The following is a 25343-nucleotide window of genomic DNA, read 5'->3' on the forward strand; positions in this document are numbered from 1 at the left end:
GTACATACATATGTATCTCACATAACTCAAAAACTATTAACCGTAGAATGTTGAAGTTGTGAATTTAGGACTGTTGTAACATCTAGTTGTGCACTTCCCCTTTTGATTGCAATCAACTGAACCAAAAGTGTCCAAAAAAAAAACTTTTTTTTAGACTTTTTCTTAAAAAAAACAGCAATAATAAGCCCTCATTGAGAACTTTTCAACGATATACTATAAGTATATCGTTGAAAATTATACTATAAGTATAATAAGTGGTACGTATTTTCACTGGTTCCAGAGTTATAGCCAAATATAATTTTAATTAATGAAATACAAGTATTTGGATCTTACAAGGGCATATCAGTTCGAATCAGACGTCATTTTTTTTTTAACTTTTTTCTTTTTAATTAACTATATTAATTTAATAATTATTAACCTGTGATTGTAAAAAAAGAATACAATAAATAATACTTAAATAACAATAAAAATAAAAAAAATATATGAAAAAAATTGGAAGTTATTAGTAAAATAAAATTTTATATACTTTTAAAAATGTGTATATGTAATTTAATAGGCATTATTACATATGCATATATGTAATAGATGTTGTAAAGCATCTGATTGTTTAATATTAATTGAAAATTATAATTTAGAGTCATACTATTTTTGGATTTTATAGTTTATAATTACAAATCTAATATTTTTAAATATTATTATTTTTGGATAGAATCTGTCACAATTTACATTATCTTCTAAAGAACTGTTATCCTCAACAGAACGCTGATCAAGGCCATTTCATAAGACTATTTTTGGTAGTTTTTTCAGATGGACCACCAACCAGCATGGGGTTTTTTCTGGACTAGCAATTTTGGTCCACGAGTTCCAGAGAAGTACAAGACCACCTCTACAAAGGTGAAACACATACAAAGGCTAGAGCTAAATACAACTGGGTTTGCCTAGGTGCCCAGAGGACATTGTTTGAGACTAACTACATAGAGCCATCCTCCATTGGTATGATAGATTCCACCTTGGGTTATAGTTGCGGTTTCATAGGTGTTGCATCATCACAGAGTGTATATGTATATACAATGTAAAATTTGTTGTGTTGCTGTGTAAGTGTAATGTTGTAATTTGTGTAGTTCTTGTGATGTAGTGTATGTGCATGGTGAAAAAGGTTCTGAACCTCTGTGTGTAGAGGGAAAAAAGATGCATAGGCTAGAGCCAGGGGGACACCAACCCCCAAAGTTTTAAAAAGTAAGATTCTCGATAGGAGTTTTATCGAGGTAGTTCCTCTAGATCCATTATGTTCAGTCAAAACAGGATCACAATTTTCAAATGACTAATGCTTGCTCAAAACAACGTATATCAGTACTGGAAAATGATGCCAACAAAAGTTGAAAATATCAATAGATTTTAAAACTATCAATCAGTTACAAACAAAAAGTGCTTAACAGGGAACAAAGAGAATATTAAAATGTTTCAACCAATGACAAACAGCGATTTTAAGCCATGATGAAGGGTTTAATCATACTGATAAAATCAGCCTTTTCATAAAATGCAGTATTCTCAAAACTTCAGAAAAATCCTTTTCATTACTGGTAAAGTTCCTTGAAAAGTAACAGAAAATAGTAATACATAAAAATTAGATTAAAATGTTGCTTCTTGTTTGAAAACTTGTTTAAGGCAAATATAGTATGGCAGAAATAAAAAGTATATAAAATAAGTCTTAAGAGTAAAAATACAATACAGAAAAAAGTAATTACACACTTACATCTCTTGATCCAGTAATTAAATGTGCTATAAAATGTTTTTCTTGCTTAGTTAAACGAGGTAACTGTCCAGCATATTCCAAAACTTTTCGATTGCCACTAGCGTTTTTTGAAGTACCTTCTGGTGGATGCTGAACAAAAAACATACAAATTTAATATGAATATAAAAAATGTTTTTTAACATTATCAAGTAAATTATATATACTGCTGTTTAACTCTGGTGATCTATGGGAAATGCACTATTAATTAATACACAGGATATTTCTCCCTGAGATATTCTATGTGCTGCAGAACCATCAGGCTGTGAAGGATACAGATTACTGTTTTAACTATAATCTAATGCTACTTTTATTAATCAAAATATATTGTTAAAACCACTATAATGCTCTGACAAAAAGTAAACCAATGCAAAGCACCTTAATTTCATATTTCAGTTTCATTATTAATTATTAAAAGGTAAATAAAAATCCATATGTAGTTTGCTAGTATTTTCATATATTGTAAACAATAAAAACTTCATCTTGGCTATCAGTAATTTACTATCCTCTCTTCATATGTCATCCAAGACTTTGAACTATACATTAAAACAAGGAAATAGTAATTCATGAATATTGTCTGTTTACACTTCATTGGCATTTCCCATAAGTTACATATAATTTTTACATTCTATATAAATCAAAAACAAATAGGCTTTTGCATCAATGGCTTTTTTATTTCAATTTAGACCCATTATCTCAACGAATGTCAATTTACCTGATTATAAGGAATTTCATATGAATGACATATACTGTTTTAACAACACTTGAAGTATAAATTTATTATAACTAGAAAAAGCCATTTACATAACTAAGATCTTAGTAATGTATCTGCTACTTCTCTTTACATAGTTAATATGGATCAATCTCCATGATTAGAAATATACACATTTTTAATTTTATTTTTAAAGATGAACTACAACATGAACCTTAAAAGGGTAAAAGCATTAAATCCTTTCCCTTTTCGGTACAATTTTTTTTTTAATTTGCATGGTCAGGATGCATTTTAGCAAACAGCTTCTTTTGTTGAAAATAAGAGTAAAATAATATTTTCACAGAAATGTTTTTTTAAATTTCAAATGAGGGTCCATAGTTGTTTTGTGATCTACATACTATGTAAACATTTTAAAGGGTGACATGAATTAAATTAAACAAAATTTGAATCCATATACAAATGAAATATACTTTTTTATTTTTACAAAGGACTGAATAATATATTTTGATCTGCTGAATAATGAATAAAATTCTGATACCAAAACAGATAGTTCAACTTGTTATTAATAAAACAAACATGACATCTACATAACAATAATCATGTGGATATTATTAAATAAAATATTTTAATGCATATAGACAATATTTAAAATATATTTGTGTGGTTTAGAGTAAAATAAAAAAATAATAACACCTAAAAATCGAAGTTTGGGTATCATATGACTAGGTCTATTATTCCTAATTAGATTTACCTTCAAACTTCACATAAATCTGATAACATGATGTAAAAATTGTCATAAAAAATTATTTATTATGTAACAAAATTATTTATAATTAAATACTGTTGGTAAGATATTATTACAAGTGTAAAATAATTACATTTTTTTGTTTTTATTTATTTAATATTACTTCCTTGTATGAAGTAATGGAAATATTATAATGGAAAAAAAATTTGATTTTCAGATTTCAACGGAAATATCCATTTTGACTAGTTTCAGCATGATGTCTGTACATACGACCATATGTATCTAAATAACAACCTCGCGTAACTAAAAAACAATTAGATATAGAATGTTGAAATTTTGTATTTAGGACTGTTGTAACATCTAGTTGTGCATCTCCCCTTGTGTATACAGTCAGACCTCAAAATAAATTTGAATTTTAGATTTTTACTGAACTGCAGTAATAAGCCCTTGTTGAGGGCTTTTCAACAATACGCGTAAGTGGTATGTATTTTCATTGGTTCCAGAGTTATAGGCAAATAAAATTTTAATTAATGAAATATTTGGATCTTACAAGGGGAAGGCACATCGATTTGAATCTGACTTCATACACATATTTTTTTTAACTTTTTTTTTTAAATTTAAATATATTGATTTACTAATAATTATTAATCTCTGATTGAATAAAAATTATACAATAAATAATAATTCAATAATAAAATTTAAAAAAAAAAGAATATATATATATTAAAAAGATCAGAAGTTATTAGTGAAATAAAATTTTATATACTTTTCATTTTAATTCAAAAATGTTTACAGTGGTTAATAATTATAAATAAATCAATATATTTAAATTTAAAAAAAATATGTATATGAAGTCAGATTCGAATCGATGTGTACATGGTTACAGATCTGACATGTTCTCACCTACACCGCATAACTACTTGAGAGATGTAAAACAAAATTAATATATTAACTAATATAAAATGCTGATATGGACACACAAAAAATGTGATGCAATGTGGTGTCTACCACAATGTAATTGTGTAACTGTCCACTTTATTAAAGAATTGGAGGATCTTATCTCACTTTCAAATGAAATAAGTTTAAATGAAATGCAGGAAAAAATGTGTATATGTAATTTAATAAGCGTACAAGGAAGTCATGTGCTGTCCACATCGGATTTTTATTTTTAATACAGAAGTTTAATAGATCTTGGGTACTGAATAAAATAAAATCCTTCACTAATAAAATGTTAAACTTATTCTAAATAAATGTCTAATTTAAACACACAATATCACCAGAACAATCAAAACATTACCAGTAAGTGGATGAACACTGAACAGAATGGATTGGTTGCAATTGGATCACCACGATACAATTCATGTAATAAGACAATTGTTACAAGACGTTGCCAAGGTTTTGGTAAAAGATCTGGCTGTTGTAAAAATAGTACCAATGCTGTACCCACTGTAAGGAAAAACAGGCAAACAATTGATAAAAAAAACAAAATCATACATATTTACTTATTTTGCTGCTGTCACCTACGAGGTCTGTAAGTACAGTAATGAGACTGATTCAGAAAAACCTTTTATTTTCAATCCATGTATAATTACATGGACTCTATCACCTTTGAAATAGTACCCTTTAGGAAAACACATAATGCTTCAAACAGTTTTCCCATTCTTCATAGCAGTGCTGGAACTCAGAAACCGGAATATCCTTCAGATGGTCGGTTACATTTTTTTAATGTTTTTTACTGTTCTAAAATGGTGTCCTTTGAGGTGTTTTTTTTAAATCGGGAACAAGAAAAAGTCACAGAGACTCAAGGCAGGTGAATAAGGTGGTCGAGGAACTACTAGTGGAATGTTTTTTCTTTGCCAAAAACTCATTAATTGAGAGTGCAGTATGACAAGGTCATACCAATCTTTGATGATTGGTTTCATGCAAGAAACTCTTTTCCGCAGTCTTTCAAGAATTGAATTTCTCAGTAAACATATTGATTTATAGTCTGTCCTGTAGGCAAAAACTCCTTATGGACATTGCCATTACTATCAAAGAAACAAATTAGCATGGTCTTGATTTTTGATTTGCACATTTTTGCTTTTTTGGGATGTGGTGAATTTGAAGTGTGCCACTCCTTGCTCTGGTATTTTGTTTCTGAGTCGTACTCAAATATTCAAGATTCATCACCAGTACAAACATTTTTTAGAAAATCAGGATCAGTTTCAATTCCCTCTAGAAGATTATGGCATACTTCCACCCTGTTGTTTTTCTGTTCAACAGTGAGGTTTTTTGACACCAATTTTTTCATGTCCAATTTGTTTGTCAAAATTTGATGGACTGTGGTATGGTTCATATTCAATTCCATGCAATCATTCTGACAGTTAATCGCCAATCGTACCGTATCAAGTCTCTGATTCACTAAACATTGTTGTCACGTTTTAATGTTAACGGTCTTCCACAGCATGGATCACACGCAACTGATTCCCAGCCATCTGAAAATGCTTTAAACCACCTAAAAACTTGGGCTCGTGACAGCATCATCTCCACATGCTCTTTTCAATTTTGAAGTTTCAATAGCATTCTCACCAAGTTTAACACAAAACTTGATTGCACAACATTGCTCATAATTAGTATCACTCATTTTTGTTACACACAACAAAAACTCGTTTCACAAAAAGTTTGTTTACGTTTCAGGTGGCAGCAATACACTAAAAATATTAATACCTAATATAAACCAGCTGTTCATATAACCAGTAACTTAATAGTAACTTTACAGTCTCTAGTAACTAGTCTCTACTTTATTTACAAACTTCATATACTGTCAAAAAATGTAAAAATAACCAATTTTTAATAAATATAACTTCTGAAACTTCTATAAATATAACTTTTAATAAACTATAACTTCTATTACTCCTCAAAGCTGGATAGACATTACACAGTTTTTTAAAATTTACACAATCCAATAACCTGAATACTTATGTATTTGTACAGCTGAAAATACCTTTATAATTTATTAACATTTATAAACTAATACAGCATATATAAACACTGTACCATAATAGACACTCCATTGAAACATTAAATATATTTTTAATTTTAAGTGAGAATAAAAAAGTTTAACAATTATAAAAATGTTATTTGAGCTTATAGGAATAAATGAATGGCCAGTACAGAATTAAAAACAGAGTTAACAAAGGTATGATTAATCCAAAAAATCTAAAAACAATTTTTTAAAAGGAACATTAATTTTTTGCTTAAATTATTGTTTACTAACAAAGTTATATTAAATAACTTTAAGCATTCTGAAATTCAGGACATTAAGGAAGAATAGCTTTAGAATGAGAATAGATTCTAAATTTCACACCCTTCCAAAAAGTAACAGTTACAGTATGGACATAAGTGACCATAAAATGATAAAAAAATCCCTGCGAATCCCTGTGATGATAAAAATGACTCCCTGTGAATCTATATTTGGAAGTCTACAGAAGTAAAAAAATTGTCCTTTAAAATGCTGAATGAAGAAAGAGGATACAGCAGGCACGGGAATAGGACTAGATGGCCTTAATAGCTGTAAAAATCCATTCAGTAATAATAATTATAAACAAAATTATTTAAGATTTAACAAACAAGGACTTTGTTGGTATTAATGATAAAAAATTTCAGCAGTTGCTGATCATATTATTTTTTCATTTGAAACAAAAAAACAATGTGAATTTTCAATTTTTTCATTTGAAACAAAAAAACAATGTGAATTTTCAATTTTAGAGTGAATATAAAAAATATTCTATATTTTTTTCTATAAAAAATGAAACAATTTTAACTTAATTGATAATAAACTTAACAATGTTTTGTTTAACCAGCTTTTGTTACATTAAAAATTTTAAAAAATACAATACTTAATCCCTCCAAGGGCAAAATTCATACTTTAACTGATGAAAAAAAAAGCGACTAATAACTATAATTACTGAATCTAAAGCAACACTTAAGACAATTAGAACTTGAATGCAGTTTTTTTAGCTCTCACCTCTGAAGTTATCTTGTTTTGTAAATGATTGAAATAAATGTGTCACAATTGAATCAAATGACTGTGTTTCAGTGTTATCCTCATTTAGTATCCTAAAAATGACAAAAAAAAGGATAAAATTTAATATTTTAAAAGTAATACAAATAGTCACTTAAAGTTTTATAGCAATAACATTTAATAGTTCTCAAATCAATATTTTTATGAAATTCAGAGTTTTAGTGGAATTTCTAGCTTTAATAAAATATATATGCCTCTTAAATTAATGCTTTTAACAACAATAGCAATTTTATAATTTTTAGAAGAGAAGGAAAACATTTTTAAAAATAAGTTCCATAAAAATTTAATTATTAATTACAGAGGTATGAGTTTGTTATATAACTATTTTTCTAGTACTTAACATTAATATAATGAAAATGAAAAAAAAGAGTATAATAAAATTTTTTTAAATGTGCATATGTATACTAAGCCATTGATGGTGATACACCTTATCACCATCAATGGCTCTTTGTAAATTCCTATAGCGCACCCCCAAATATTACGGTACATGATATTATAGGTACCATTCCATTCCAGACTAAATAAGGTTTGATATGTTTTCTTTGTTTCACCCTCATTATCAGGAAGTCTCATACAAAAAATTTTATTTTTCCGAAGTTAACAAAAACTTGGGAAAAATTGAATTCTACATCCAATTACAATCTCATAAGTTAATTCAATACAACTAATATCTTGTTGGAATTAGTAAATTTTGATTCTATATAAGAGAAAGTTCTAAGACAGAGTCTATCTTTTTCTCCTCATTACATCAAGCAACAAACCTCTCCATCAACTTTTTTATTATCTGTGACTGTCTAGAATATTTAGTCCTTTTAAAATCATCAAAACATATCAGTTACAAGTCCCATACAAACAAGTGAAATTAACAATTTATTCACAAAAATGACTAAGTAATTTTCAGGAGCTAGAACAACTTACAAAAAAAAAAGTAAAGGGTTAGAGACCTCATTAACAGTTGAATGTACTATTGCTTATCATAACACTAACATAACCAAAGTAATATATATGATATTCAGCCCTACAAGTGACATATTTTTCTCAAGGAACGTCTATATATATTGGCATATCATTACATTGGAGAAAAAAAAATTCTGATTGATAGTTCTTGTATTAAGGGTCTTTTATTGTGTCAGAAGAATGAAATAAGGCACATACCACAAAGCAGTAATTAATGTATCCTTTACTTACATGACATTATCTAACACATTGTAGGTTGCATTACATATACTTGTACTATACAACTCAATTTCTATTACCCATGAATTCTTTCTTTACTTTATGAATGGAGTTTTCCATCCATCTAGTGCTGAAAATTTTGATTAAATTTCTCTGATACAGTCCCTTAATTTTCTCTGTAATGCATTTCCTATCCATTAAATTATGACTTTTCTTTTCTATATCAAAATATTTCATCAAAATGTTTCTGTTGGTTTACATTATGTATTAATTTTAAATCTCAAGATGATATAATATTTCGCCAATGTAGTCATTTCTACCTATTCCATCTTTGCTGGAAGCCTGAATTCAATTTCCTTTATAAACTTAATCATATATTGTATAGATACAATATCTTTTACTTAAAAATTAGGTAAATACAAATAAAAGCTATAAAATAACTCCACATAAAATTGCCTTTAAGTGAATACATCTAATATTTTATTAGTGACCAAATAAAACTTTGCCTCATTATTCTCTTTGCAGGATTTATAATTCTTAGAAAAACAAACAAAATTAAGATGTTCAAGAACACAAACTCTCTTTCAAAAATACGAACACAAAAAAGTTACTAAATTATAATCCTTTGTGATTATTTTGTACATGGCACTCAGCAGTAAAATTTGATAAAACTATTAATATTTAATAAAAAAATTAATTTATATTTGTCATAATGCTTTCAATTACAACTGCAGCAATCAGAACAATCACTAAAGATGGCCTCATGAGCAAATGAGAACATTACACATTACAGTGTAAATATACAAAATTGTATCTTGAAAAAATAAGTTTTGTTTGTTTAAGTAAACAAAAGCCATGTTCTTCTGGTACATGGCTTGGGTCAATTCATGGAACAATATTAACTTAGCCATCACATAACAGTTGGATTGAATCAAAAAGAAAAATCGGGTTTGGAGAAAATAATCCATAAAGTATTTTAGAGCAGTGAATGTTTTACAAAGATGACAACTGTAAACAACACACAGGTAGGAGTATAACTCCTACAATCAGTGACTACGCTTCAGAAAAAAAACAACATACATCAACATTAAAACATGTTTATTTTAAATAAGTGTTACTACAAAAGTATACAAACGATTACAATATTAAATAAACTGATTATTTTTATTGTATAACCTAGAAAAATCTAATACAAGCCACCTTCATCACAGTTTATAATACTTACCCATACAACGAACCTATTTCTTTAACAGATAAGGCCATTTCCAAAAAAAGATGAATTTATTACAAATAATACAAAAAACATCCTTCAAATTAATACAACAAAATTACTTTTGTCACAATTCATAATTATGACAGCCCGGAATAAAACCGGATTCGACACACGATACTATAGACTGTTTGTATATCATAATCGAAATAGAGAATTTCGATTTTAATCGACAATGAATTCATTCATAATTCAGTCATTTTTGAATGGGATCTTTACCCCAAAAACATTTTCTATGAAATTAATTTTTTCAGCAGTTTTTTAATAAAATATTCTAGAAAAATTCATTAATGATATTAAAAGATGTTAAAGATGTATTGTTAATGATACTTCTTTAAGAGGTTCCATTCATTTCAAAAGTAACTATTTCATAATTTAACTTTTGTTCACATTATGGCAATTGTTTCTTGTTAATACAAATAAAATAAATAATATTTCAACATAATTGTTCATAAGATTGAATATTTAATGGAATAATTTATTTGAAAAACAATATAATAAATATTCAATATAAATGGAAATTTTTGTACAAAAGGTATATTTACAACTATTATGTTAGATATCCTGATCCTAATCCGCGTTCCCGCCTTTCTATACGAGGTTAACTGTTCAGTTTATTGAACTTGGTGTTATGAGTAGTAATTAATTTAATTTCATAAAAATTCGTTACTTTTCTAAAGAGAATTTTCCCTATCAACTTATATTCCATATAATACATTGACTACTTATTGGAAGCTGATAAAAAGGTAAGCGAATTAATACTTTTTATCTAGGAGTGGTCTAAAAAACAATGGTTATTATAAATTATACCTACGTCATGCAAGAAACCTCACTTTAAGGGTTTTTAATTTTGGTTGTCTACATAGTAGGTTTAAATAACGTGGGTCCACAGTTTTTATGTTGACCTTACTTCATTCTAACCAGTTTTTCTGGATGTTTCCTCGTTTCAGGATTTGCAAATAAAAAATGAGTAAAAGCTGGCATTTAATATTTTATATTCACTTTCGAGCCAACACATGAGGGGTTAGTAGTATACTTTAAATAAAAGGAGTGATTACTAGAGTGAAATTTACATTTTCAAAGCCTTGTTAATCCTAACCCTAGCAATTCCTATAGATAACCCAAGTTATATTGCACTGGATTTGGTTTTCATTTGAGCGAATAACTGCTTTGTTGGCATTAGTTTCCTAACATTTAGTGACCAATAAAGTTCTACTGATTTAGAAATAAATCTGTGCTCTAAGATCCATTTTACTCATTAACATTTATAATTGCTGTTAAGGGATCAGATTGTTGCTGCTGAGAAAAATAAATACATTATTCTAAGCATGGGATCTAATTTAATACAGGCATTATAAATGAATCAAGGTGAACTTACTTTATGCCAGCAAAGCATTGTTTCAATATTGCCTTGTACTTCGTGTGACTAGTAATACTAATACAGAATTTAAAAACCTTTTTGACATTTTTAACTTTTCTATCTTTTAATGATTAGAAATGTAAGGTATCAAATTGCCTACTTTTAAATGTGTTTTTGAAGTTCTGAAATCTTGGGTAAAAAAATTGTACAATAAAGATTTAGTATTTTTATTAATTCTGAAACTTAAAAGGGCATTTTTAATTTTGGTAATTATGATCTTTTTTCAACTAGAATTAAATTAGAATAATATTTCAGTAAAAATAAATAAACCATCAGCAGACAACACATTTCTCAGTGTAAATTTGTTTATATAAATTTATACAAGTACAGATAGCATTTAAAAGCCATAAAGCTGTTTAAATATTTGAATTTATTGCTAGTAGCAAAATATAATTTTGTTATTAATACTGCAGTAAAATAAGTAACCTTTTTATTGATTTAAAATCTCAATCTTTTAAATGGAAAGCTAAACAGCCTTGCCATTACATAGTTTGATATATATTTGTATATATGAACAACTAATTCTTCTTAAACTATTTTCCAAGTTCAAATTATTAAGCACTTAGTTTGACTTAGAACATGAAGTAGCAGAATTTAATATAATGTTATTTCTTTCATTAAGTTAAATTAATAAATAAATTATTTTTCAGAATGCTGTAACTTAAAAAAAATTACTTTCCCTATGAGTCAAATATGTTGAAAATTAAGTACCTTTTATAAAGTATGTATTTAATTTGTCAGGGAAAACACAGAAATATATATGGATGATGCTATGTTTATCCCTTTACAAACGGCAGAATGTCAACAAGTCGAGATATTTCAGGAGTAAATCACAGTTGACCACAACATGGATTAATTTTTTTTTTTTAAATTGGAATATCTTGTAAAGTAATATTTGCCTGATCAAGTGACGAAGTTCGTAAAATAACTGAAAGATATAACATTAATATGTTTTAGAATTTAGAAAATCTATAATTACATAACTTGTTAAGCCAAATCCTTTTAATACAGTATATAAATTTAGATATGGTGCTACTAGTCAGCACAATTTAACAGTCGTATGATTGTTTTGATAGAGTTTAGAACAAACAAGGTCTAACCAACATTTTTTCTTATAAAAGTTTATTACTAGCTGGTTATTTAAAATAAATTAGTTGGCATAGTATGCAGTAGCCATCAGTAGTCTTAATCTCATTTCATGCCTGTCTACAATACATTCAATTTAGTGCTAGTAGAAATTACTCGAAGGAAAATTCATATAAATTGTGAAACAACATGATTCACGTTGTATAAGTGGAATAACAAACCAATGTCCACTGAAGATTACACTGTGTATGGTAATAATACAATGAAAGATTGTTGTTCTGAGAGAAGTGCACAGATTTTCAAGAGAGTAAAATATTGATATTTACTGGAGTAGTTGAGATAGAAGATTTTTACCTTCTGCAGTCTGAATTTTGTTACAAGTTATTACTATCTCTTTACCAAAATAAGAACGTTTTGATGAAGTTCTTACTAATAGGTAGTGAAGACCCCTTGAAATCAATAAGGAGCTAATGAACAGGGTTACCAACTGGCTGAATACTGGACAGAGGAATTCTTTAATGATCTACAAATGCTTATGTCATAATACAAGTGCCTGATTGTGAGTGACATCAATTTGGAGAAATAATGTACAAGTGTATGTGGTCAACCTCTGTCATATACAACTTAAAAGTTAATCATCACTTGGTGGTCATTTACAAAATTCGCCATATTTAAGTAAGATGACTTTTTTTTAAAATTATTATGTTAAATTTAAAATGTAATAGTATAACAAATAATGTCACAGAAAAAAATAATTTAGTTCACATTTTCTAAAGAAGCCCCCAATGATTATTTCATGAAATTCCTCAAATGTTAGTGCCAGAAGCATACTAAGCTTTTCCTAAATGTTAGCATTTCTGAACCTGTAATTTAAAAAAAAAATATTAATTGCTATAATATGTTCTACATTGACTACTTAAAGTTCATACGTTAATTAAAATTTTGCTGAACTAATTTTTCTTTCATTTACTAGGAAACATGTCCAGTCCATACCGAAGGAGAAGTTCTAGAACTCCTTCCCGGCAGAGTTCTGAAGCTGATAGAGATCTTCCTCGTACTCCTCGCAGGACACCAACTCGGACACCTAGCCGTAGTTCTCAGTCTACCACTCCAACAACTACTCCCATGCGTTATGGTGGGCAGAGAAGGCAGAATGAAGGTCCAGATTTTATTGTTGAAACATCTGATCCACTATCTATGCCCCCATCATCTCCAGGAGATCCTGTTATTCAACCTACTAGTCCCCTTGGAATTGGTAAGTTATTTTAAAAGACTGTGATGTTACTGTGTTATGTTTTAAGAGAAGAATAAGCATCAGTCTGCCAATGATAACAACAAAAGCCATTAAAGTATTTTAAGTTAAAGGCAGAATAGTGTAGATTATTTGTGCAATTTTCCTCTTTATCTTGAACATCATCAATGATAGGCTGAGAGGTTTCTTTTGTACTATTTTTTTTTTATTCAATTATGAACTTTATCTTAATGTGTGTAAAAACAAAATTAATCTCATTTTGTTCTGTCAATCTGAATTTAATCTTCATGGTATGATTGACAATACTGTTGACAATATTGTTAAGTTTATCAGCTGTTATTTTATTCCCAACAGTAAATCTTGTTTTTACAAATTTTTCACATCACCAAAAGAGAATTTGGTTTTTGTTTACATTAAATAAGTACTTTCTGACAAAGTAGTTATATACTCTTCCTAAATAAAATTAGAATTTTTCTAAGTTTCTTTTATTCAACTTATATAATTTTGTTCAGAATTAAATTCTCTACAAGTTTTATTTAAAAGTTCTATTTATTTATTACTCATTTAATAAAGTTATTAAACTTCAAACACAAGCAGGGTATTTTACTTCAGTTACTGGCACTTACTCCAGATTTCTCAAAAACTGCTGCCGATATGGTTCTGGGACCTCATATATTCGATCTTTTCAGGTCAAAATCTATAAGAAATCACTAATTCTCCTTAATTAATGCCCCAAAAATTTCAGTTCGAAGTCATTTTACCAGGGTAGCTGAAATCCGAGTAAATCTTTCACTAGTCGTAACTTACAAATGAAGCATTTTAGGATATACGTTTTTATTGAATGTTTTCCTTTTTTTAAGAGTAGAATAGGTTATGAAGGCCCCAAGAGAACTTTTTGATATACCTGTACATTATAGATGGATGTTTTTATTTATTTTGAATATAGTGAATTAGAAATTAAAATTAATTTTTAGTTAAAGATTACATTATTGGTAATTATTATTCATAGAAATTATTTGATGATTTGATTTTTAGGAATGAGTGAAATTGACTTGAGTTCACCTCTTAATTATGGTACACCAAGTTCAATGGCTTCAGTTCGTACTCCACGGTCTGGTATTCGTGGTACACCAATTCGTTTGAGACCGGATATTCGTACTGATAGACGAATTCGTCAAGTTAATGTTCAGTCCGATCCAGTAAGCAATGATAATAAAATTTATGTTGAATCTTTATTAATATTTAATTGCAGACATTTAAGATATCAATGAATTTCTCTATTGTACTGTCTATGTTAACAAATTATGCATTAAAAAGTAATATTTTAAAAGACTATTTCTTATGGAAACATTAGGTACAAATGAATATGTTATTAAAATTGATATTAATATGAGATAAAGTATTTTTATTATTTAAACATTATCATAAATATTTGTTACAGTAAATGAAATGAAGCAGTAGATTGGTACAACATGAGCATATGTTATAAATTAATAAGCTGTTGTTTGAAAATCATTGAAAAATATCTGAATTAGTAAAAGAATTAAGAATTCTTTACTGTCTTATTGAGATGCATATTGAAAATATTCAAGTATATTGTTATTCTATTTCTTTTTTCAGTCGTAGACAATTAAAAAATATTTATGTAGCAAATATTTTTGAAAATATATAATTGGAATAATTTTTCTTTGTACTGTGTCCCAATCATCTGATTTTAATTTTTTTTTTCTCAATAAGTCAGAGAAATATCATTTATGTACCCCTCCCCCCCTACGCATAAATAGGGAAGTGTCAGACTTGCACAGTTTCAGCTAGATGTAATTAATTAAGTGCTCATATGTACCTGCACCCGACTGACTAAAACTCTTATCTCACCATTTCTCTCCCCCCCAGGTCAGCCAGCAATTAAGTATTCAATGACCCAGGGGGTGCCTCAGGCTTGGGGGATCAGGAGTCCCCATGCCTCATCACCGACATCCATCCTTCCAATCATGAACGAGCAGCAGCTCAGCATGGAGCTGTCTGTCACCCCTTCGCCCATAAGCTCTTTCGTCATGACTTAGTCACAATAGAGGCATCTTGGAGAGGCCCTTCTGAATCTATGAAGGTATGCACAGAAGCCCCCATGCCCAGACAGGAACTGGGTGAGGTGAAAACCCACCTCACCAAACCCCTGTCTGATTCGAGGGCTCAGTAGTTCCATCTGCCCAGGTTGGTTTTGTCCCATTCGGTTTGAGATTTCCAAAGTAAGAGGGTTCTTGCTTCCTCTGGAACAACACCAGGGTATACCCATTGGAGTTGGGCTGCTCTAAGATGAGCTGGGGGAGACCCAACAATCACATGTACAGCTTCTGATAAGATTGTTTTGTAGGCCGCAGAAATCTGTGTGGCCATCTGTCTTGTTAGGGCTGATATTCCCTAACATTTCTCTGTATCATGGAGGCATCAGCCCACGCCAACACTGCATACAGCAATACCAATGTTGCGGCAGTAAATATCAATCTTCTTACTGGCACGAGGCCCCCGTCTCGGTCCCATCAGCCTACCAAGACTACTAATGATGTTCTCAGTTCTTTCAATCATAGCTTTGATGTGTATTCTTTGACCAACCATAGCAGCAGTGCAGGTTTTATGGGGTGCTAACTTCAACCCTTGTCTCTGTAGCCTGTTACTTATTATCATGGAAATGGCATCCGTCATGTTGGTCTCTACTTCATCTTCCAAATAGCCAGCCGCTAATAGTGCGAGATTGTCTACATAGGTGATAACAGTTGCCTCTCCTAGAAGTTCAAGCCTCAGTAGGGGGTTGGAAACAAGGTCTTATAAGACTGGGCCAACTACTGAGCCTTGTGAAATTCCCCTATGCATCTTAAAATTCACTACTTCATTATCTGTGAGTGTTTGCACTTCCCTATCATGGAGGTAGTCGCTTAGAACTGCTATAATGTAGTCATCCAAATTCTTATCTCTCATTGCATCTAGGATAGTGGACCAGGGAACACTACTGAACACATTTTTAACATCAAGTTATAACATACATGTTATTACTGGAACAATTTGAGTTCTTATTTGCCTTTTTTTTTTACTGGCAATTTATATGCAAGATGAAGCAATCCTTTAAACAATCTTATTCTGACATACAGTATCGATAAGCCGAATTTCAAAGAAACTTCATTAATCTGCTTTGTCATTGTTAAACTGTTAAAATCCTTGGACAAAACTCCACAGATGTAGCATTTCATCATTGATTTAGTGTTCATCTTGGCATTGCATACTTTAGCCTCAACCTCGTTTTTTAGCCTCAGCATCATGACATGTTTTGTTTGTTAGTGTGATTCGAGTTGCTTCCAATGAACTTATTTTATTTTCTACATAACTAACTAATTTCTTCTTTCATGATATCTGCTGTTTCTTTTACAAATCTTATTCAAATTGATCTGCAAAATCGTGTTTTCAAATTTTTGCTTAAATGTTGCTTGCTGAGACCCATCACATCCTCACTTATGCACCAAAGTTTATGTGGTCCTTTCTTCAAAATTCAAATGCTGAACAACTTCAGTCAAGTAGAACAAAAGCCGTGAAGCAGTGTGATTTAAAATATCTTGGAGATTGACGTAGCACAAGTATCTGTAATTCTTAATGATAAGTCTTTTTTTGGCCTGTTGTAGAGCTGTATAGCATGGATAGAATTTTTTAGTGGAGTTCCTTATAATTTCATACTGTTTCCTTGACAGCCCAGCATCAACGAATGTGAACAATGTTAATCGCTGCTTTTGTTCCTTCTTTTTTTAAGTTTCAATGAACGATTTTCTATTTTTTTTGTGCTCGTTGGAGATTGTGTTAAATTTTTTATCACATTTGAAGCATCCATCTTGCCCTCATAGTGTAACTTTATATAAGTGATCACAGTTAACTCTGCAGAGCTCACTTCATTTCAAAGAGCTTCTATTTTTCTTCTTTTGCTTTATTTACTGTCTTCATTAAAAGACTTCTGTGGACGCCTAGGTTGAGTTTTCATTCGTGGTATTTCAAATGTCCCTTGAAGACAATTATCATTTCTTTTAAGAAAAAGCTCTCTGTAATGTGAAGCAATCCATCTATGTTTTATTTCTGATTTTGTGTATGATATATTGTGCTTCATTTCTTTTAGTTGATCTTTTTTGTATTCCTGGGAATCCAACAAAGAAGATTCAGCATGCTGTAATTTTTTTGTTTATATCTTCATCCGGGTGCTCTCTTATTTTGTTGTAGAAACATTTCAGAGTTCTAATTTTGACTCCGGAGGGATCTACAAAGAAAAAGATTATATGCTATAAAAAAAAAAAATTTGTTTATTTTGCTGAGTATGTACTAGTTAGAGCGATTACTTTGGAAGTTGGAAACATTCTGAAGTAGGATGATTATAGCATATCTGTTTCTACATTATGAGATATAAATCATGACCAGGACACAACCAGAAGTATAATAAAACCATTAAAATTTAAAAAGTAAAGGTCAGACAAAAATATTAAAAACTAGTTTTTTAAAAATTGTATCATCTTTCATAATGCATTGTGATGTATTACTACAAAAATTAGTAAAATGTGTTGTTGTATGTACCTGCCTCTGATACATTTATAGTCAATAACTGGTTAACACTTCATTAAGACTTCAAAAATCACTTTGATATATTTGCTATTGCAACAGCCACCGAGAACAGACGCGTATACAATGAGTAACAATTGAATTCCGACTGATAGCGCTGTGAAATGGTGTGGGGGGGGTATGTGTGGTGACGAAAAAGGATCAGCTGCTTATTTACCATCTATTCAAGTATCTGAGGTATAAGGTTATTTTATGATATGGGTAATTCTGTGAAATCCACTTTTGGCCAGGTTTTTGAATCAAATACCCGTACGTGTGGCATGTTCCGAGCCCATGTTAAAACATTGGAGATGCATCCAACGTGGATCTGTTACGTATGAATTCAAATTGCCTCGGTGAAAAACCGCCTCTAGCTTCTATTGCTGCTCAGACTCTCTCTGTGATCAAGGTTTTGTAAAGCTTCCCAATGGTATTTAGCAGGCAAATTGGTCTGAATGTCTCTGTCCTTCTTATGAATTAGAACTAAATGTATCATCTTGCACAGTTTTGAGAACCGGCAAGCAGTAAGAGTACTATTTAAGGAGTTTAGAATCTTTCCTGGGCATCTGGCCAATGTCAGCCCAAGTTCTTCAGTCATGAATCGTTCTTCGTGTATCCAGTCGAATTGTGGGATCCCTTCTTCAGTTAAGTGAACAAGTCCCAGATGGCATAGAATGCACATGATCGAGGTAATGGAGGAAGTTGGTGACCAAACTTTTTCATCAAAGTATGAAAGCAAGCCCCTGTAGGTCACTATTGAGGCCATCCACTAGATGTTCCAGGCTTGCATTTTAGCTCTTTGAATGGCGTAGCTCAGGTGGTTTCTTGCAGTCTTATACTGCTCTTCACCTTTTTTCAATTGTTGAGAGTCTCTTCTCATTCTTTGAAGGAGCTATCTGGCGTGTGTACCACCAGTACACGCTTCGTTTCTTAGGTCCCACTCTGGATTTGAACTGGGAGCATTCTTCCATAATTCAGGAGAAGTCTTCAGGTGTCCAAAATTGCCTGGCATCGAGTCTGTTATCAACAGCTCTGGTAAAAATGTTTATCTGGTGAGCCAACAATTTCCATCTGTAGAAAATATCAGGTGTGGGGTGGTCAGAGTATATACAAAACGTTACACCCTAGTGATCGCTGCCATAGTCTTCATCAATTATGTTCTAACCCATCACATGGGAAATAGATCTCTCAGGAACAGCGATAATGTCTAAAACTGAGCCATGGTCCCTGCCCATGAAAGTAGGGTGGTGAGGGGTGTTTACTACTGCCATGTTGGTCACCCCCAGCATTGTAGCAAGAATGTGGCCTCTTGAATTCAAGTCGCTAGACAAAAAGACAAGTTTGTCTGAGGGATAATCAGATTTTCTAGTTCTATCCTGTCTTAGGTACAGGATAATTCTATCATATCAGTTAGGGGAAATGTAACACCCCGCAAGCAGGTCAGTGGTCAACTCCAACACGAGAAGACCATCTCTTCTATCAGCATGAGTAACGCAAATTTACCAGATACGTTGATGATTGTTACATCTCCATCATGGTCCGTCGGCCAGTCCTGGGAAGCAATTGCTCTCCTGTTAGGTTCTACCGTGATTAGGAAATCTATGTTTCATTCCAGTGGCGCCCTCATATTAGGTCATGAGCGGTGACACTCCTCTTTGTATGTAAAATGACATTCATGATTGAATATGTCGATCGTTAATGTGGTCCTCCTTTCCAAATAGTAAGCACATGGCCGCATTTTTACATTTTGCTCACCAATGGCTGAGTTTATCACAATTGTAACTATTTTGCGTTATATCCACCCCTTTGCAAGTGGACGCAACATGTAAAACACTTGTCTTCGAGCTCCCTGATGACCGCTCTGCAATGAACCCACCTTTTTTTTTTTTTATCCCCTTCTCCCCCCAACCGGATATCCAATTAAGTATAACTCAGTTGTGGGGAGAGTGTCCATTACTCTAAGGAGGCATCCCCCGCCCACCGGTAGTACGCTCGGCACAACAGGTTAGCCTCCCCGGTCTCAGATCTTTACTTCTTTGTTTGCCTGCCTCAAATTCCCCACCTCGGAGATGAGGTCTGGCTACGCTGCCCCCCACCCCCTCAGTAGGGAACCGGGTCTCGGCCTTTTTGCCACGCCTCAAACCGGTGGCACCGACCCCACCAAGTGCCAGGGCACCCACAGGGCTGACACCGCCGGCCGGGACTCGGTCTTTCTTTTACCCAACTTCTTCCCAGGAGTTCCCTCCCTTCTCAGGAACCCGCATACCTCGGCATATGGGCCCTCCACGGAGGGACTGTCCTCCCATCCCTACTACATTCCCCGTCTTCTAGCTTCTTCTTCCTTAGATCGGAGAACTTCACCCGCAAACCTTCTAAACCAATTCCAGTTTACATCACTGAACACCAGCCAGTTGATTAAAATATCCTGTGTTAGCCTGTTTGCAGAGATCTCACTTCTGTTGCGTGCTTATCTGGGACAAACAAAAATAGTATGTTCAGCATTGTCTATCTCTTGGCAGTAATCACACTGCGGTGATTCATCCACCTCTTCTTGTGTCACTGTATTCTTAAGAAATCTCAATAGATTGGCATATGATTTCCCCTCTGCACGTACTATAACTACACTGCTGTTTTGCACCGCAGGGTCGGACCTCCATCTGTCGGGCTTCTTATCACTGTTTAGTTTAGCATCCGTAGGTATGACAAAAGTTTGAACTGGTTCCATAATGTCTCTAAAAGTATATGCAAGTAGTTTCCATGCCAGGCATCTCAGTCTGCCCGTTAACAGTTTGTAGATGGGTGCAGGTGATTCCTCACCTATCTTCCGAATGGCCACGAGAATCTCCTGTGGTGTTTTTTCTTCACTCTCCGAGGAGTCATAATGCACTATGTATTTACTCCTACCAGCCTCCTGGAGTCCTCTCAACCCATGATGGTTGACTGCTCTTTAATTATATCTCCAATCTGAATGTCGCCACAACTGCTCAGTGACCCTTTGGCACGTTCATCGGCTAATTCACGAAAATGGACTACCGCACCAACTTCGGAATTCAGTTCTTTTATCTTTTTCACATTTCTTTTTGCCTCTACAGACCATCTCTGTGTCACTAGATTCACCAACTCGACACTGGGTGTTGGTTCTTTTAAAATCGCAGTCAGATTTTGGTACTCAGTCATCGGTTTGAGTCGCTTGTGTGACGATCATCAATGCCAGCGACATCTCTGATAATTCTTTCGAGGCAGTATGTATCTTAGTAAGTTCCTCCTCATGTTTGAAGATGTACTTCAGATTCGCACTGTAGTTCTGTTGAAGCAGAATAATGAGACCCACTAGTGTATTGGTGATATCTCCCAAACTACCTCACGGAGGTTCCTCTTCTTCTGAAGATAACTGTCTGGATTGCTTTAGCTTCTTATCCTCAGGTTTCCCGGTCGTCTTGTACTCAGACCTGATGCTCGGGTCACCCTAGGTGACCTGGCCGTCTTATCACTCTTTTTAAAAACTCTTCTTTTTCCATTGTTTCATGAGAGTCTGCCATCTATGTAGTTATCCAAATCAAAAAACGGTTACTGGTATTATAAATTCAATAATACCACCACAATAAATAGCTATACTATCAAAGCTACATTAATAGTGATGTTATGTGATATCTTATCAGCTCAAGCTAAAATAAAATTAAAAATGAAATTACCTCATAAATACTTCTATTATCACCGTAGATAACACTAACACTGAAAAACAGAATACAAATAAAAAACCCTGTTCAACACACAAAAATTGTCACACTCAATAATGAGTCTTATTACCACTAGTAATTACCATGTAATTATGGCATTCTATTTTTAATTAGCTTTTCTTATCATCAATTTTATATAAAATGGTGACATAATAATAATTTTATATAAAGTAAAACAATGGTTGTTTTTTTTTTTTTGTTAGGCTGAACCTTCATCAGAAGGAGGTATAGGTTCTGGTGTTTTATCTGGAGAAGATAATTCTGCTCCAAATTTGGTTATATGGGGTACTGATGTGGTTGTATCACGATGCAAGCAGAAATTTAAAAATTTTATTAACAATTTTATTGATCCTAATACTGAAGAAGATGAAAGATTAGAAAATATGGATTCTAATGAGCCACTTTATCTTCAGAAATTAGAAGAGGTAAAATTCTAAATGTATTGTCATTAATAATATTAAGTTTGCTGTAGTTATCATTGAAAATGTATCAATACATACATCTTTCCATTGTTAAATCAAGAAAAGTTAATTTTGAAACTGTGTTTATTAGTCAATCATAAATTTCATATTAATATTAAGAAATGAAATTAAGATATATGTAGACAAAATTACATGTAGTAAAAGTATTAGAAGTTCTTTTTAATTATTAAAAAATTACATTTGTAACAAACTTTAGCAAAAAAATTATTGCTTGGTAGTAAAACTGATATTTTCATTAATCAAATTAATTTTGCATCAACTTCTCAACACTTAATTTTACAGTTTTATTTTTTCATGAAGATCAAAAAATTGAAATTTATGATTAACTTAATTTTACAAATTATATTAACCTTTTGACTTGAAAGAATAAATTAAATGGTTTTTGTTAAGGTCTGTGTCCATCTTGAGTTATAGGATTTCATTGGTAGGAGCATATCTTCAACATAATAATGTGGTTGATTATTGTTCATTTGTCATGTGATGTGTTAAATATAATATGTCTTGTTGTCATTTACTTCTTTCTTTTAACTTAAAATGAACAATCTTCCTTCCACAGCTCCTCTATTGTAATTATACCTGATGGTTTTTTTTTTTCACAGAACTGGTAATTCACAACTTAGTTGTATCGTAACATTTAATTACAAAATGGGTGTATGATGTAATAATTAATAATTTTTAATTAATACTAGTTAAATTATTTGTTATGAAATTTAAAATTACATGCATATCGTAAAAAAAACCTAATGATTAATATAACAGAAATGATTCTATTTCAAAAAGGTTTTAACATATTAAAAAGTATAAAAGTTCATTTTTTAATACTTTTTGTAACACCATGTAGACTTTTTTTATATTTAAATTAAAATAACTGATTGTGTTAATATGTTTCTTATTGAAAAAAATAAATTGTGTGGGTCAGGCGGGAAGTCCCTTTATGCTAGTTATGAAATTATTAGGTTAGGTGTGTTTACTTTCTATGGATCTAAACTCTCTGTGTGGTGGATTCCACCATCTTCAAAGCACAGCTGTATGTGCCTCCATGTCCGGTTGTTCATCTGCAACAGCATACCAGGGTGATCATTTCAAATGCTGACCAAACAGCGACTTGGAGCTGCTCATTGTTGACACATCTTTATTTTCCGACCGCTTCTTTTACAAAACCTCAGAGTGCATTGTCAGGTGTGGTGAGGTCAGGACTTCTTGCCAAGCCAATGGAGCCAGTAACTCATCTGATCCACATCCAATTCAGCGATTCAGAAAAATTTCATCAAGGTGTCTGCAGACATTCAAAACAAAATAAATGCATTGTAACACCATCTTCCTGAAATGTAAGATGTCAGCGATCCTTTTTGCTGTTAATTCTGAAAGCAACCACTAATCAGTCATTCTCAGGTAACTGTTGATTAACTGCACCATCAAAAAAATAAGGACCAAGGAGATGTTCAGCTGTCATCCCAGCCCAAATCATAACACAAAAAGCCCATGAGGTAGTTGGTATTTGAGTTCCTCAAAAAGGTGAGTATTGTCTCTTACCCAGAAAAAAATTTCAGTTACAAGAGCTGTGATAAATCACACACTTGTCTGAGAACACGATATTCTTTTTATCATTTGTTCTCAAAAAGTATTCAAGCAATAACTGACATGCATAACTATATCAATCAAATTCATTGTCATTCAACTCATTAACTGTGGCTGGGCAAAAACATTTAACTTTCAACTCCTTCCACATGTGGTCTTGTATTGTCAGTTTTAGATTGTCTAACTCTGCTGATTGTTTGCACATTGATTTCATCGGTGATCATTGGAATCGATGCCTCTACAGCGGCACACATCTCAGCTCGAGTGCTTGGCCTTCCACTGCGTGGTGCATCAACTTCTCATTGCAAAACCTTCTCCTGTGTCAGTAACATTTGCCATGATAGTGACGATTTTCCAAAACACACAGAAGTCATTTATAACGTTCTCCAATGTTTTACCAATGTGTAGATGTTCATGGACCCGCACACAAGCTAACAAACACTCTTTGATTGTGAACATACTTTTATCTTCTATCGACCCATACTACTATGACTAAGGTCATCCCACCATAAATGAACAACATACTGGACGATCCCTACCACAGCTTATTCACCCCACCTTTTCCAGCAGTGGTGAGAATTGGCAGCAGTAAAGCCCATTTAAATTGGAAAGGAAACATTTTATTACAGTGTAAAGAAACTTCCCGCCCACCCAGTATTTATTTTCTCAATGTATCACTATCTATTTGTGCACTCATGTATGAATGTATACTGGAAATTTTGTGTAGCATAATAAAAAGTGTTCAAAACAACTCTTAAGAAACTAGTTGTGCTTCAAGGAGGAATGCCCAATGTAGATATTCACTAGCTTGAATACTAGATCGTGGATACCGGTGTTCTTTGGTGGTTGGGTTTCAATTAACCACACATCTCAGGATTGGTCGAACTGAGAATGTACAAGACTACACTTCATTCACACCCATACACATCATCCTCATTCATCCTCTGAAGTATTATCTAAACGGTAACTACTGTTACCGGAGGCTAAACAGGAAAAAGAAAGATATTCACTAGCTTGTCTTAAAATAGCCACATTTAAAAAATTAAATGTATTATGAATTAAATCGTATTTGTTAATACATGTACGTTACTGTTCTGAAATCATGTTGAAAATATAATTGAAATTCTTTTCTTATGACAGTTTATATTATTTGTAATTTTCAGTCATGAAATGCTAAACCAAGAGTTGATCATTTAAAAAACACTTGAAAGTATGTCTTTTTTTACTTTCAATTTCTACAGTCATGATTTGCAAACTAAAGTAGAATTTTTGGGAGGCATTTGGAAAATTTAAAACTATTAAATAGCAAAATTAGTAAGGAAAACAACAAAACCTTTTAATTATTAGAGTTTACCAGGTCTGTTCAGAAAATAACTGAACTTTATTTTTTTAAATTAATTTTACAGATTG

The 25343-nt window shown here is 31.9% G+C and overlaps 2 protein-coding genes across 2 annotated transcripts in view; one reads left to right on the plus strand and one right to left on the minus strand.

The window, feature by feature from the left end:
- Not11 (CCR4-NOT transcription complex subunit 11) overlaps positions 1–9879 on the minus strand; it is a 35125-nt gene extending 25246 nt beyond the window's left edge. Inside the window, exons 1-4 of the mRNA XM_075359963.1 lie at positions 9711–9879; positions 7253–7344; positions 4544–4692; positions 1754–1882 (exon numbers count right to left, since the gene is read on the minus strand). Of these exons, the coding sequence (XP_075216078.1) occupies positions 1754–1882; positions 4544–4692; positions 7253–7344; positions 9711–9748 (408 nt within the window). The 5' untranslated portion in view covers positions 9749–9879. The remainder of the gene's footprint in view (positions 1–1753; positions 1883–4543; positions 4693–7252; positions 7345–9710) is intronic.
- A 466-nt stretch (positions 9880–10345) lies between these two features.
- Positions 10346–25343, plus strand: part of dpa (disc proliferation abnormal) — a 54650-nt gene continuing 39652 nt past the window's right edge. Inside the window, exons 1-4 of the mRNA XM_075359964.1 lie at positions 10346–10501; positions 13235–13516; positions 14549–14712; positions 22077–22298. Coding sequence (XP_075216079.1) covers positions 13240–13516; positions 14549–14712; positions 22077–22298 — 663 coding nt within the window. The 5' untranslated portion in view covers positions 10346–10501; positions 13235–13239. The remainder of the gene's footprint in view (positions 10502–13234; positions 13517–14548; positions 14713–22076; positions 22299–25343) is intronic.

Source organism: Lycorma delicatula, chromosome 3 (genome assembly GCF_047948215.1).
Source record: "Lycorma delicatula isolate Av1 chromosome 3, ASM4794821v1, whole genome shotgun sequence".
Taxonomy (NCBI): Eukaryota; Metazoa; Arthropoda; class Insecta; order Hemiptera; family Fulgoridae; genus Lycorma; species Lycorma delicatula.